This window comes from Dipteris shenzhenensis, chromosome 10, assembly GCF_047967505.1.
Source record: "Dipteris shenzhenensis isolate YYH24624 ecotype China chromosome 10, Dip_SZ_1.0, whole genome shotgun sequence".
Lineage (NCBI taxonomy): Eukaryota > Viridiplantae > Streptophyta > Polypodiopsida > Gleicheniales > Dipteridaceae > Dipteris > Dipteris shenzhenensis.
The window spans coordinates 33,925,119-33,940,469 of record NC_141605.1 but is presented as its reverse complement, the minus strand read 5'-3'; the positions used below and the strand labels follow the sequence as shown (position 1 = coordinate 33,940,469).

Sequence of the window (15,351 nt, the reverse complement as noted above, 5' to 3'; positions counted from 1 at the left end):
CCAGTGCTTGTGGGTGTGCCCATCCCCATGAGGTTAGGCTAGTCCAGAGAGAGGGCCTTGTTGCGGGTATGCCCACTCCCTATGAGGGTAGAATAGGGTAGGGAGGTTCCTCCAAGCTCACATGGAGGCACCTAGCTGGTGTGGCCACCTGTGGGGCAGCATATATGCAGCAGTCCAACACCTCCAAGAGCCTATGTGCAAGAAAAGGTGGGCCGACGTGTTGGTCGGCCACCTAGGCGCTACTATTGGCCTGGTTGGGGCAAGACGACACCTCCCTTATGGTTGTGTAGGCAACCTCATAGGGCCATAGGGCCTAGGTGCAGTCGGCCTGTAGGGCAGGCAGTCAAGGCCTCCTAGGCGGCTTGTTCATGGGCAGTCAGGCAGCCCTATAGAAGCTGCAGAGCAGCCCCTTTATGGAGGATGTGGGGTCGGCCCTTGAGGCAACCCTCTAGGGCTGAGTGCTAGCCCCTTTATAGAGGACAAAGAGGGGAAGGTCCCTAGTGTAGGCCATCTTCTCCCGGTCATATTGATGCCCTCTGGGCCCTGGTATGTGCCATGTAGCTTTAGTTATTGGCACTTATGTCAACTAGTACTTTTAGTGTCTTATGACACCTAGTACTAGTGGAACCACTAGGACACTATGTCCTAGGGTTCCCTTTTATTGTACTTTGTACTTTCATTTTCATTCATAGTTGATGTGACGGTTTTCACTCCTTGCTCCAATCTTTGCATCCTTTCGCTTCCATAGCCTACAGTGGTATCAGAGCAGCTTCTTGCTCCTGGTGCTTCCTCCCCTCCTCTGCTTGCCCACCTTTGCATAGCTCCATGGAGGCGTCATACGTCATCTACGTTTTGCATCGCAAACTATGAGACAGTTTGTACGATTCTTGCAAATCTTCCAGACAGCCCTGCGCCAATCTTCCGTACAGCCCTGCGCTAATCTTCCTTACAAGCCTGCGCCAATTTTCGTTAACTTGCATCAAATTTGGGCGTTCATCCGCACAGCTTGTGTGGCGCCGTACAACTTGCAAATTTCTTTGTTCACCTTTGCACCCCATTGGCTCAAATTTGCAGGTTTGTAGTTATATTGTTAAGGACAGTTGTCACATTTGCAGATTTTGCAGTGACATTTGCTCCTTCGGTCACATTTTTTGGGCTTTTGCAGTATTTGCGATTTGTTGGCCCAAATTCATCGACAAAATTGGGGCTTTTGAGTGCTTTGACGTCAAATTGTCAATTTGCAGCAATTTTTGGGGTCTTTTCCTTAATTTGGCTTCTTTTGCTGCAATTTGCCCTTTAGAAATTGGGGCTTTTTACATTGAGCTTGAATTTTGCAAAGGACAAGGCCTTTGGCAGATTTGCAGGTACTTTTTCTCTCAATTTGAGATTTTGCCACATGCTCAAATAGCAGTGACATTTACCTGCTTTGATCTGAAATTGGTGGTTTTCAGTGAAATTGACAAGAAATTAAAGGACATTTGGTCACATTTGCAAAGTTGCAACTTAATTTGGGGCTTTTCCACATTTGCCCTCTTTTTTACCATTTTGACCTTTCAGATTGTGGGGTTTTTGCCTTAGCTTCTATTTGCAGTGATCTTCCTTTGATTCAGCTCTCATTTGGTCACATTTGCAATTGAAAGCCTTGAGGCTATTTTTGCATCACTTGGTCAATGCACTTTTACTTGTGCTTTTTACAATCGCTGGCAACAACAATGATTTGTTTGGCATTCTCCGTGACGATGATAAGTTGGATGGCACCAACTATCCTATGTGGTCCTACTTTATGAAGCATATCCTTGTTACAAGAAACTTTTGGAATATTGTTTCAGGTATTGATTTGAGGCCAGCCAATGCTCAAGTGGCTGCCCCTACTACTAGCACTCCTCTAGAGGGGAATCTTCCTGACTCTTCTTCCTCAAACTCTTGTCACTACTCCTACTCAAGATCAGATCAGATGGGACTCCAAAGATGCAAATGCACACTCATGTATTGCCTTATCATGCAAGAGAATCATTATTCCACACATCCAATCATGCAGGACAGCTAAGGATGCTTGGGATAAGCTAGCTTCTCTTTATCAAGTTCGCAATGAGGCACGGGTTGCATATTTAAGAAGACAATTGCAGGAACCCAGCATGCAAGAAAGTGACTCAATGGATACATATTTAACAAAGGTCAAGGACCTCATGGACAACTTGCAAATATTGATGAAGTGGTGCCTAATTCTCAGCTTGTTAGCACTACATTGAATGGACTGCCAAACACATATCAAGGGTTTGCTACAACCCTTAGACTTGTAGCCAATGGAAATCCTGATCACTACTCATTTGATCAGTTAGTCACTTTGCTTTTGCAAGAAGAGCAAAGTCGTGCTAATACGCAAGCTACTATTCCTGATCATGCATTTGCTTCACAGCAAAAAGGAAAAGGCAAGGCTTCCAAGCCTATGGGCAAGCCTAAATATGTGCCTAACAGTGGCAATTCCTCCAATGTATCTCAAAATACAGCAGATAAGTCAAAGAAGAAAAGATGCAACTATTGTCACAAGCCAAGGCATGAAATTTCAGAATGCGGGAAGCGCATTGCTTCGGAGAAGAAGAAAGCAGGATTGAAAGTAAATGCCTCACATGCAATTGAATCCCATGAGCCAGCAGATGCCTCACATGCACATGCTCTCCAGGATGATTGGGCATGGGCTGTCCATTGCTCTTTTGATCCCTCCAAAGTTGATGCATTCTTTTCTGCTAATGATGCTCAGTCTTGGTATTTTGATAGTGGTGCTTCCAAGCACGTAACCTCTTGCAGACAGTTGTTTCATTCCTTGGCAAATGCACCTCGAGGAGTATATGATCTTCGTGATGGCAATGCCATAGTTCTCACTGGCACTTTGAAAAAGGGGCTTTATCACCTTGATTATCACTCAACTGCACTTTCTATTGAAGCATTTGCTATTTCAGATTCACAGCTTGCTGCAACTCATCTTTGGTATGAGAGAATTGGTCATCTAAATTATAGAGCTCTTGCCAAGTTACATTCACAGGGCATGGCAAATGATGTACCTCAAACTCACACAGTTTCCAAACATGTGTGTGAGGGTTGTCTTTTGGGTAAGATGCATCAGTTTCCTTTTCAAAAAGATTGTCCAAAATTCTCACAAAGGAAATTGCAGCTAGTGCACAGTGATGTCTGTGGCCCAATGAGGACAAATGCCATTGGTGGGTACAAATATTTCATGACTCTAATTGATGACTTCACAAGATATTGCTGGGTATATGCTTTAAAAGTCAAATCTGAAGTGTTCTCATGCTTTCAGAGGTGGCTGAATATGGTTGAGAATGAATTAGGATGCAAGCTTGTCACCCTCAACACAGATAGGGGGGAAGAGTATATGTCAAAGGAGTTTGATGCATTTTTGTCTTCATGGGGCATTGTTCACTCATGCACTACTCCTTACACTCCTCAACATAATCCTGTTCTTGAACGAAAGAACAGGTCCACTATGGAGATGGCCAGATGCATGCTTAAGGCCAAGTCCTCCCCAATAAATTTTGGCTTGATGCACTGATGTGTGCTAGCTATGTGCTGAATAGATCACCTACAAGGGCATTGAGGATTGTTACACCTTATGAAGCATGGAAACGCAAGAAGCCTTCACTTTCACACATGAGAGTTTTTGGGTCTCTTGCATATGTACATGTACCATCTCAGCTGAGACATAAACTTGATGATAAGGCAATCAAATGCATATTTATTGGTTACAGCCAAGAGAGCAGAGGATATCGGTTGTACCAACCAAATACAGGGAAGATTATTGTCAGTAGAGATGTAATCTTTACTGAACATTCAGCTTCTCCTCTTGTGGACTGCAAAGCTAAGCCAGAAGTTGACATGTTTGATGCCTTTGACTCTTGGTTACCTCTTCTTCCCTCAAGGGGGGACTTTGACCAGCAACATGAGCCTCCTGCAAGCCCTCCAACAAGCAATGATCAGCCAGCAACCCATGCTGATTTGCAGGTTCCTCTTCCAGCACAAAATGATCCTAATATTCATGATGCAGTGATTGAAGAAAGAGCTGTCAATAGACAGCAAAGGCAAGTTCCCAGATGGCTTCTTGACACATTGAGGGACAGCAAACAAGATCAACCTCTTGCTGCCCGGACAAGATCAGGGAATAGACAAATGCATGGTCACTTTCTTGATTTTGCACTCCTTGCTACAGCTTGCAATGAAGAGCCTTTTGTGCCATAAAGATGCTTTCAACAACAAAGAGTGGATGGATGCAATGAGAGCTGAGCTAAAATCTATTGCAAAAAATGACACATGGGAATTAGTAGATCTACCTCCTAGCAAGCATGCCATTGGTACCCGATGGGTCTACAAATTAAAAAGGAAATCTAATGGCAACATAGATCGACATAAAGCCCGTCTTGTTGCAAAAGGGTATGCCCAACAACAAGGCATTGACTTTGAGGAGACCTTTGCTCCCACTTCGAGGATTACTACTATCAGATGTGTCATTGCCATTGCAGCCCATTACCATTGGCAAGTGCACCAGCTTTATGTAGGAAGAAGTTTATGTGACACAACCTCCTGGCTTTGAGGTTGTTGGCTTTGAAAACAAGGTATGCCGGCTGAGAAAAGCCCTTTATGGTTTGAAGCAGGCCCCCAGGGCATGGTATGCTAAAATTCATGCACACTTACTATCCCTAGGTTTTTAGAATAGCCCAACAGAGCCCACTCTTTATGTCCGTGGGAGTGGATCTGATTTTTTAGTGCTGATTTTATATGTGGATGACATGCTGATCACTGGCCCTGATACTCAGCATATTGCAGCTTTCAAGGTTGATTTGCAGCAAGCTTTTGAAATGTCAAACATGGGACAGCTGCACTATTATTTGGGCATTCAGTTTGCTCATATTGAGGGGGGTATTATGATGTCACAGTCCAAGTATATTGGACAGCTCCTTGATCGTTTTCAGTTTGAGGATTGCAAGCCAATCTCCAATGCAAGGACATGACTAAGACCCAAGCTCGTATGAAACAGTATGCAGATCCACATAGAAGAGAACTCTGCTTTGAGGAGGGGGATTATGTGTGTCTCAGGCTCCACAAGACCAGATATGCCTCTCTTAAGGGAAGCTTGCACATAGATATTATGGTCCATCCAAAGTGCTAAAGAGGGTTGGTGAAGTGGCTTACCAATTGGAGCTGCCTCCACCTTCCAGGATTCATGATGTATTCCAGGTCTCACTCTTGAGGAGGTACTTGGGCCCATCTGAACAAGCACTTGAGGACTTACCTCCTATGGATGAGGAGGGACAGATTCAGTACATAACTCAGAGAGAATCATCGACTTCAGGGACCATATACTCAGGAACAAATCCTATGTGGAATACTACATCAAGTGGAGGGGCCCTCCGGATGATGAATCCTGCTGGCAGCCCTCATCTATAGTGGAGCAGTATCCATATCTACTCAGTTGAAGCAGGATTTGGGGAGCCTTTGAGCAGTAATATTGCTACATGGATATGATCCCATACCATCTACTCTTTCCACTGTTTTCTTTTCCTCTTACAGTGACTTCTCAGAATTTGAGGACAAATTCGTTTCATGGGTGGGGAGGACTGTAACAAAAGTGGTACTTTGATAGCCTTTTAATTAGCACTGTATTTTGTAAATTGTACTAGAGGCTTTTAAACTGATGCCACGTGGCAGTTTGGGGTACAATCCCATATCTAAAGTGTAACTCAGCCTGCCCTAGTTTCTATAAGAGGTATGACTCCCCCATTTGTAGTCAGCTAATGATGAATACACTGTTACCATGCCAAATCGGATTCTCACAGCTAGAGCTCACAGTCCGTGCTTAATTCAATAAGGAATTAACTGTTTCCTGTCCTTGTGCAGCCCCTCACAAGTCCTGTTATAAGTCCAGCCCATGACTTACTCTCTCTCTCTCTCCCTCTCTCCCCCAATTTTAAGAGGTACTTTCCATCACTTTCTGCATTGAACCTTCTCCCAATTTCAGAAAGTTGATCCTGTCCATTCTAGGACTATCTTGTTGGGCTAAGGTAGTGGTATTTAGTTAAAGTTGAGGCAGTCCTGTTGCAGTAGTTCGTTTCCTATTTCAGGACATTCTGGTATCCCGTTCAAACAATATGTATTTTGCAAATCTTGCCAGATCTTTGGAGTACAAAGTACTTCAAAGTACAAATCTTGCCAGATCTTTGGAGTACAAAAGTACTTCATGTATTCAGCTGTCAAATCCAATATCCAGCTAGCCCTTATTATTGAAATTGGGTAAAGAGCATGTGCATTACATGGGCCCATCTTTCTGAGGTAAGGTTGATGAAAATAACCAGTGCCAAGGTCTTCTTGAGCTGTGACAATCAAACAGTGGCATGCATTTGAAAACACCACAACCATGAAAGTCCATCTGCAGCCATAATTTATTTGCCCTGAAGATATGCAATATTGAAATCAAAAGCTTGGACAACAGGTAGCCACCTTTGTGCTTATCATTCCATTGTTTTTGACTGAGAAGATTCTTCAGAAGAGGAGGATCCCTTTTACCAAAATTTGACCTTATGAATAATGTAGCCACTTCTTCAAGGCATGTACCATGGCTAGCATTTCCTTCTTATGCATGGCATGGGTCATATTCAGATGAACCAATGACCCGACTGCTTTTTTTTAATAGTGCACCCAGCCCATTTCCACCGGCATCCACTGTTACAACAAATGGTAAACTGAAATCTGGCGGTACCAATAACGGAAGTGTAACTAATTCAATTTTGAGCTTTCCAAATTGCTCTGACGTTCAGCATTTTCGATAAGCTTATCTATCTTCAAGAAATGAGTTAGGGCAGCTCCACTTTTAACAATCGTTAAAGCTTTGGTAAAAAGAGGCAGACCCAAGTAAACCCTTAACTACCCTATATTCTTAGGTACTTCCCAGCGGCCACATGAATCCTTACATCATAAATCTCCAAGCTCATGCCATAGGCTTGTCTTTCATAAAAATCAAGGCCTGAGTTTGTTCTCATTCTTCAAGATCATATGTAATCCTAACTTTGCACACGGTCTAACACTGTTCAAGGCAGTATCAAAAAAGCATTCAGACTGTAATGCTTGACACCATTTTCAGCTTCTTGAAAGCCAATTTATTTTTCCAATTGGCATACTCTCCAAGCGATCTTCAACACACTGTTCCTAAAGGTCACAGGCAACATTTTGAAGGATCAAGGTCATGGTAAAGCATTATTTTTTACATCAAGACTTTCCAATGCTATGATCCTCTGCAACAACTATTATCTGTCTAAAATTTCCATAGTCAAAACTTTCTGGTGACAATCAAGCTACCACATGAAAAAACCCTGCATGCGTAAAAGACGTATGTGCTAACGCAACACCTATTCATTGTGTGCACTTTTGTGAGTCCTGGGACCATTTTTCTAAGTTTACAAGTGTGTTTAAAATCTTGCAAGTTAGCCTCACCTAATATCACACATTATACTGAGGAGCTACAAGCATGCAAACTAAAATAAGAAGAAATTCATCGGTCCTAGTTTAATGCCCAGAGGCGATCCTTGATGACCGTTAACGTATGACGTGATAATTATTATTAGAGTCCACATTTATTAATGTACGTGAAACGCTAAATTAAAGGTGACCTGTAGAAAAAGGCTAACGCCGGCCGCAATAAAAGCAACAGACTCTCATACCAAAGAGAGGTCTAGTGGAGGCTTTCCTACCTCTCGAGGAACGTTCTCAGATTCCATGCTCCAAGACAAAATTCAGCAAGTCTCAGTTAAGCAAGTTTATTTACTATGTTGCATGATTGTTACAATTATTTACACTTCTGCGAAAAGCACGAGTATAGTTTGCATGAAATGTGATAAACATTCCTCCATGAAGCAATTAAGAAGCAGAAAAACTTCAGTAAGCATGACGGGATGTCTACAGATGAAAACTCACAATTCTGTCACGTCCTCCAGAACCATATTCACGTATACGTCAAAACCCCTCAGAGTACCGACCAGTTCCTTGTCACCCTTCATGATTACCCAAATCTTGGAGCCGATGCAACGGTCAATCAGCTCTGCGGGATAAAAACGACCATAAGAGACTGCTCTCACTCACTCTCCTGCGCACTAAAATACTTCGAGAATGTCTGAGCTCAAAATATATTTACATTGCAGACTACTGAGAAGGACATGAAGAAGAAAAACCTGAGGGCAAAAGATGAGAAGGATTGTGGGACATGATGATCGATCGGCCGAAAGTTGGAGGAATTGATCGCAATGCACTTACAGAGAACCAGATTTCTATGAGAACAAGATTCAAATGAGGTTCTATAACAACTATAGTGTCGCATCAAGGATTTGAAAATAGGGTCTTTTTTAATTTTGACCGTGTCACCGTTAAGGACTCGTGAAGGTTGTTTAGAGAATAGTGCACCATCGGCACCGCCCACGGATCATGCACTCTCAAGATTGCCGTCCACGTCCAACTCACGCCCAGATGCATTCAATGCACCATGGGCGAGCATGGGTCTCTCTAGTCTGTAACCACCCTAATATGCTTCCTATCCATGTTGTTTGAGTAGAGTTTAATCTCCTCGTAAAATCTCAAGTTTTCTTTAGTAACCTTTTGGACCAAATTGTCTCACATGTAGCATTGGTAGATCCTTTGTATCATGCTTCAGTATATAATACGACAATGTGTTGTATCTTGCTCTGCCATGATAAGGTGAACCATTAGTACAACTTCATCATCCACACTACCAACCCAATCTACATCAGTAAAACCATAAAGATCTAGATTTACTGATTTGTCATATTTTGAGTTCTTAACCCCTTGAGATACCTTAGAACTCTTCTAGCATACTAGATAAGCCTTTTTGGAATTCAACATAGACTGATTGAGAACACCAAACTGAATATCAGATCAAACTTCCAATAAGTTGTCCATTTGCTAAGGATCTGTATTCAATGACTTTTTAAAGCTGAAAGCTAACTGTAGGATTCCATAGCAATAGACAAAGGTTTCCAATCATGTAAGGCCAAGAGTTATTCAATTCACAGCCCTAAGAGCAAAGATCCATATTCATTGGTCACTCCCATGGAGCCAATCAATCTTGAGATCCCTGAACATGGTCCAATGGAGAGTTTGTAGAGGAGCCAAATAAGTACTTTGTTGGCCACCAAGCAATCAAACTTTTTGACAAGGCTCTTGCAACAACCACATTGAATAGAAAGAATGGTGGAACTTCCAAGTATGTACAATGGAAACATCATCTTTGAGTTTCCACCAACCTTCGGAAAGATGGCCCCAATGGATGCCATGGAGCACAAGTATGATGGACAAAAGCACACACAAGCAATGTAAAATTTGTGGGAGTTGTGCGCATAAGCTATTGTGTGGGTGTTCTTGAGTGCCCAAGGTTAACATGCCCATGTTACAAGGCATTAGGGAGGCATAATTGGACATGCTTCAAGGGGACCATGAAGAAAAAATGACCACTGGACTACCACCTAACATACAAGGAACAATTGCTTGCCATTATTGTAAAGACCAGGGATATGCATAGCGACATGTGGGTTTAGGGTGTATTATATCATGCCACATGAAAAGGATATCACACGCTATGATTCATGTTGGTGACCACAGTCACTATGTGCAGCCCGGCACCTCCAAGTTGGTAGTGGAGAGGACATGAAGCCTATTCTAGTCAATGGTTAACCATGATAAGATTGTCAGTGCACAAAAAGTCCAAATGACAATCACAAAGGATATATTGATGTCAAGCCTTGTAAAGCTAGTCCAAGACATGTGAGAGAATGTAGGAGAGCAAGAACTTTTCCACACCTTAGAGGAGCTCACTCCCTTGGTGAAGAGGAGAAAGTGAGATCTATGTTTTAAAGCATAGTTGATTGAAGGATTGAATATGGAGTTTTTCTCTTAACTATTTCTTAGAACACAGGTTTTGGAGAATGGTCAGCAAGGCTGAATGGAAGTAGGTGAAAGCACACAACGATATGACAATATTTTGAAGCTCAAGCAAGAAACCATGCACAAGTTTTTATATGGTAGCAAGTTTCAAGGCCAAGGGTCCCTTGAGGACAAGTGTTTTGTCATGAAGATGTCTACAGTGGAGCCTACCTTCAAGGTTGACCTTGTGAATAGGATGCGACAAAATGGAAATGGGGATTTGCGATGAAATTTGACCACAGGAGGCGATCAAGAGAATGGGTTACAATGGGTTTTCATGTGTATGATCCAAAGTAAGTAAGATCCATTTTCAACACTCCATGACCTTCATGGCTTCTTGTCATGGAATGCAAGCTTATCGTCAGTTTGCACACATCTAGCTTGCAAGAGCTACTTACCATTGTGACATATGAAATCAAGGAGGAGGACAAGGAATCACAAATGTTGTTTTGGAACATGTTGAACGAAGTTATGACTCTTGCAAGGAATGATGCAACCAATTTCTTTGGATTTATGGCAGATGAGACACAACCAAAGTGGAAAGCAATGCATACAGTTTAAAATAATGGTGTCATAAAGGAAGGCAAGGAACATTGGCTTTTCCATTGGGAGCAAAGCTTGCAATTACACACCATCAAGGATGTGAGGCAAATAGATCAAGAAAAGCACAAAGAAAAATGTGAGAGGAGGAGAACCACGCTTAGAGAGGCTTCAACACTCCATGATTAGAGCACTGATAGGGTCACAATACTAATGACACATCTTCCACCATAGCCACTAGTCATGCATCACTTTCAGCATCAGAATAACGCAAACCCACAGAGGGTGATAGCCAAAGTGGCATCAACAATTAAATACAAGCATTGGCCACAATTCATAACTACAACACAACACACACAATGTTTCTAGATGTGGATGCATAAATGATACAGCTATGATCACCAATTTGGGATGAAGAATCAGAAGTGATGGATGCACCTTTCTTCATGGTATGTATATAATGGGATAGTTCTCCTGAAGAGGCCATCATTGAAGGCTATGGTGCAATTTTTGACTGGGATCTGGAAATAGAAGTAGATAATGTAACATTAGAAGGTCAATTATTTGATAATGACTTGGCCATTCTTCATGCATTAATGGCAGCGGAGTATCCGAGGCTGGACCCTCTGGCGGAAAAAAATAGTAGACGGTCAAGGAAGAAGAAAAAGGGTGTGCAACACTAGAAGGCTAAGGTGGAGCGCTTCAATGAGTTTGAAAGGATGCAAGCTCGAGTGGTGGAACTATACTTGACCAAGCCCACCCAAGCACTAGAGCCACCACAATTACGATGGGATGTGTGCAGTCTCAATGGTGACTCACGTGTCATTGGGATCTTAAAGGAATGTCATTGGAGCCTCCACTCCAAGCTACTCCTTGTGAGAATAATGCAAAGCACAAGCCGTCTGCATGTGTCACTCAAGCGGCAACTGGATTGTTGCAATGTGTTTCCACGAGAGAAAGACTGGAGGTGAAAGCAAAATCCCTCCTGAGTCATTTCCTTGGGAAAATTGTACTTCAGGAAGTTGTAAACAATATTGGGGTCCTTTTATTGGAGCTTCTGGAATTGGGCCCAGGTCCATCAGCGTTCCATGGGCATGTAAAGCGGGTGGATCCCCTGATTGAGGTGTGCGCTGTGATAGTAGCACCAAAATTGCTCCTTCTTCAAAAAAGGAATGCGCCAACGAGGTTGAAGGTCGGCATCAGAGTCGGTGAGGAGAATGAGCGCATCGAGAGCGAGGTGGTACCTATCGCGTGTGCACTATAGATGGGTCCGCTGCCAATTGTTGAAGGACTGGGTAATGAACTGGGTGAGGGGGAGAACTTTCATAATTTCGTAGAGGTGGAGGCGAGAACCTTTGAGCTGTCTTCCAATGATATATTAGGGTGTTGTCGGTCAAACATTGGAAGAACTGCAGATCGCATCGCCATTGGACATCTTCGAGTGGGGAGAAGGGGGGTGCTAGAGAGACATCATCGTTGTCCATAGGCATAGGTTGCTCTTCAGCAATCCTTGCGGGCGACGGATCGATGGGTGTAGGTTCAAAATTCGCCAGCTTGAGGAGTTTGTTGAAAGCCTCATCGGGAAGGTTGACAAGAGCATTAGAGGAGATGGATTGGGAGGTCCCGTGCTATGCAAAGCTTGTGTTGGAGGCATTGGAGGGGTACTCGGGGAGGTTTGTGCGGGATAGTGGGGGTGGGACGGGATTGGGGAGTTGCTTGGGGGGTTGGGTGGGATCAACAGGAGGTGGCTGTGGGATTTTGGCGGGGAGGGCGGTGGAGTTGAAGACTGCTATGGCTTCTTGCCCTTCCTCCTTGGTGACATCTTTGGGGTATGAAACATGAATAGTTTCAAAATTGCTGACCAAGGCTAGAGAGAGCCCTGGGGAGCTTGTAGCACCCGGTTATACAAAATGATTATGCTAAGGGGATGGTAGGCGATGGAGTGGTATGCAACTAGGTTCCCTTGCATTTGGACAGTGGAGGGCCGGCCGTAGGTCTGCATCTAGTTGATATTGGCTTGGAGGCTGTTACGAGTACAGACCCTTGGGTTGAGTTCATCGAGCTTTGCTAATTGTATCACTTCATCGTCCGATGGATAGTTTGTGGACTCGGTGATGACCTGACACCACGCTTGGAAGTTGAGCAGGATGGGGTGGGCAGCAAGGGTCTAAAGATCAAAGGGTCAAAGGAGGAAGAGACTGGCGGGTTGAAGATCAAGGGAGAAATATGACATGGTGAGGATGGGGCAGCAATGGTCGAGATTGCACCGAAGGATGGTTTGGAGTGCATTGGAAGGGGAGTGGTGAGGTCTATGTGGAAAATGAGGTTTTGTGTGCAGAGTGTGTCGAAGTGCATTTGGAGTGTTTGGGGGATGGTGCATGGGGCTAGAGTGTACATGATGAGCTGTGCGAAGACCTCCTAGTACATCTAGAACTCTTACTGCTCCCTATCTTCCAATGCTGATTCCTTTGGGCGGGCAAAGGTATGTAGGCTCTCATTTTTTGCTTGCATGGTTCCTATGAGGGCGCGCTCGTGTGCTAAGATATCTTGGAGGATTTGGATTTGCCTGTCAGATCCCTCCTTAATTCTAGCTTTCTACTCCTTGGCTTTTGCTTCCTGCATTCTTCCAAAGTACGAAGGCTAGATTTTGCCTTGTCCAACAATTGGCCCATGAGGGTTTTGTCCAGTGATTCACTAGCAAAAAGCTCATTCTTGAGCTTGGTGAGGGATACTTCCAGCTCTTTGGCCTTGGCTCGATATTCCTATGCTCTATCAAGGGTGGTTTGCTCTGTAGCTTGTGTGGTGACCATAAGCATGTGGTTGCTGTCACGTGCATCCACTTGTGCCTGGAGGAGAGTGGATGATCGCTGGGAGGCATGCTCTTGCCTCCTTTGCAAAATTGTTTGATCCACCTGCAAGAGCTATTGGGCCATCTCATCCAACACAGCTAGAGCTCCATTTGATCGGTGCATCAGAGCTACTCGGCTCACATGGTGCTATAGCCGCCCAGGGTCTGATACTCTATAAAATTGTAGGGCTTCTGTGAGCCCCCGACCCATGTGGACGAAGAGGATCTGGAGGTGGTTTCCTAGGGGTGGGCAAAAGGTGAGGCCAAGACTTGGGGAGCAGAAGGGGTCTTTTGAGTGCCTTCGGCTCCACGATGGAGGCCAATGTGGACACTGTCGCCCCCAGGGAAAACGTCAATGTTGATGGGGTCCTGGGTGGCAGCCTTGCCCTTAGAGAGTGGATCGACATGCTCTATTTGATGTTGCCAGTGTAGGAATTCCTACACCTGTCGGTCTACGTATTGGGCACACAACTGGCTATCAAGGGGTGGCTGAGCAGGACGACTGGACGGGGTGGCACTTGGATCTTCCCTTGGTCGTTTAGGTATGGCCACTGTCTCTTCTTCTTTGGCTAGCACAGGTCATGTGGTAGCTTTGTCAACCAGCCCATACCCAATCAACGATTGCTGCTGCAGCATATGGTAGAGCATCGGTATACATAGCATGGTTTTGCCAAGGACTTTGCCATGCATCTTGAGGTCTTCCTGCATCTAGGTGCAGAAGTAGTCCACCCAGTTGGTCACCTGTGGTGCTTCCAATTGTGCGAGGATGTTGAAGATAATGGATTGGTGGTGGTCTGTATGCTTGACCTAGGTCAGCCACCACTGGGGTGCGCGTGCTGATTTCTCCCACTCCGGCTTGGCGATTTCGGAGAAGTGGATGCGACCCTTGCTCTTCTTCTGGTCAGAGTTGCAGAGCTGGCCAGGGGCTTCATGCAGCTTTTTCTTCTGAGAGTACTTACCTGCAATGATGAGGAGGCCGAAGGTAGCAGCATCACATCCACATTGAGGTGATAGAAGTGGGGGGTGCCTGTTGTGTCGTGCAAGATGCCGACGTTGGTGTTTGAGTTGTAGGCTTAGAGGAATTCCCCAAGCAGCTCCATGTCCAGGTGACAAGGGAGGCAGCAGCCCGCCACCACGGATCCAAGACCCATCAGTGCTAGGGAGGCTTGAACCTCTAGCTCCTCAAGGGCTTGATACACAGCCACATTGTGGTGGAGGAGGGTGTAATCGTGCCCCTCATAGGCGTATCGGGAGTGGATCGCGCATCCGTTGAGTTGCTACAGCCAAGCTTCTCTAAGTGGTGATTGTGTCTGGGACCGCACAATCTTGTACTCCCCTTGCATTAGAGCTAGAGTACGCTTCCTATATGTCTTGGAGGGAGTAGTTACAGTTGTTGTTGATGGATCTTGAGTGGCCTGATGCATTGAGATTTCCTCCTCCATTTGCAGGTCTTGTGCTGGAATGTCAGAGGGCATTTGGATTGTCCCTGAGGGTGTACTCTAGGATTCGGAGGGGCTGGTGGGCTGGGGATTTGGGGGGTTGGAGGCCGAGCTCTGTCTCATTTCAAAGAATTTGTTCTCGGGATCCATGGGAAAAAAAGGAGGGTAGTTGCATGAGAAGAGAGTCGATGGAGGAGGAGGAGGAGGCTGAGGACATTCAATGGGGGCTAGAATGTAGGTTGGAAGAGGGCAGAGAGTTGGGGAAGGTCTGGTAGAAATTTGATAGATATTTGTTTTTTTTGCTTAGGCGACGACGTGGGGAGATAGGGGGCCTTTTATAGTTTTTAGTATCCCTATGGATGGGGGGATAGTGTAAGGCAACAGGTCATGGGGATAGGAGCTATGGCAATGGCGATGGGCGTGTTAGCAGGAAGGTGACGATTGGCGGGTTAGAACCTATGGTAGCGGGTCATGGGGATAGCAGAAAGGCAACGGCCATGGGGATAGAAGAAAGGCAACGATTGTGGGGATAGA

General features: G+C 44.7%; 1 protein-coding gene across 1 annotated transcript in view; it reads right to left on the bottom strand.

Annotated features, from left to right (window-relative positions):
* Window positions 1-8,376, bottom strand: part of SAD1 (Small nuclear ribonucleoprotein family protein) — a 48,850-nt gene extending 40,474 nt beyond the window's left edge. Inside the window, exons 1-2 of the mRNA XM_087380548.1 lie at window positions 8,229-8,376; window positions 7,975-8,098 (exon numbers count right to left, since the gene is read on the bottom strand). Coding sequence (XP_087236674.1) covers window positions 7,975-8,098; window positions 8,229-8,262 — 158 coding nt within the window. The 5' untranslated portion in view covers window positions 8,263-8,376. The remainder of the gene's footprint in view (window positions 1-7,974; window positions 8,099-8,228) is intronic.
* Between the last annotated feature and the right edge of the window lie 6,975 nt (window positions 8,377-15,351).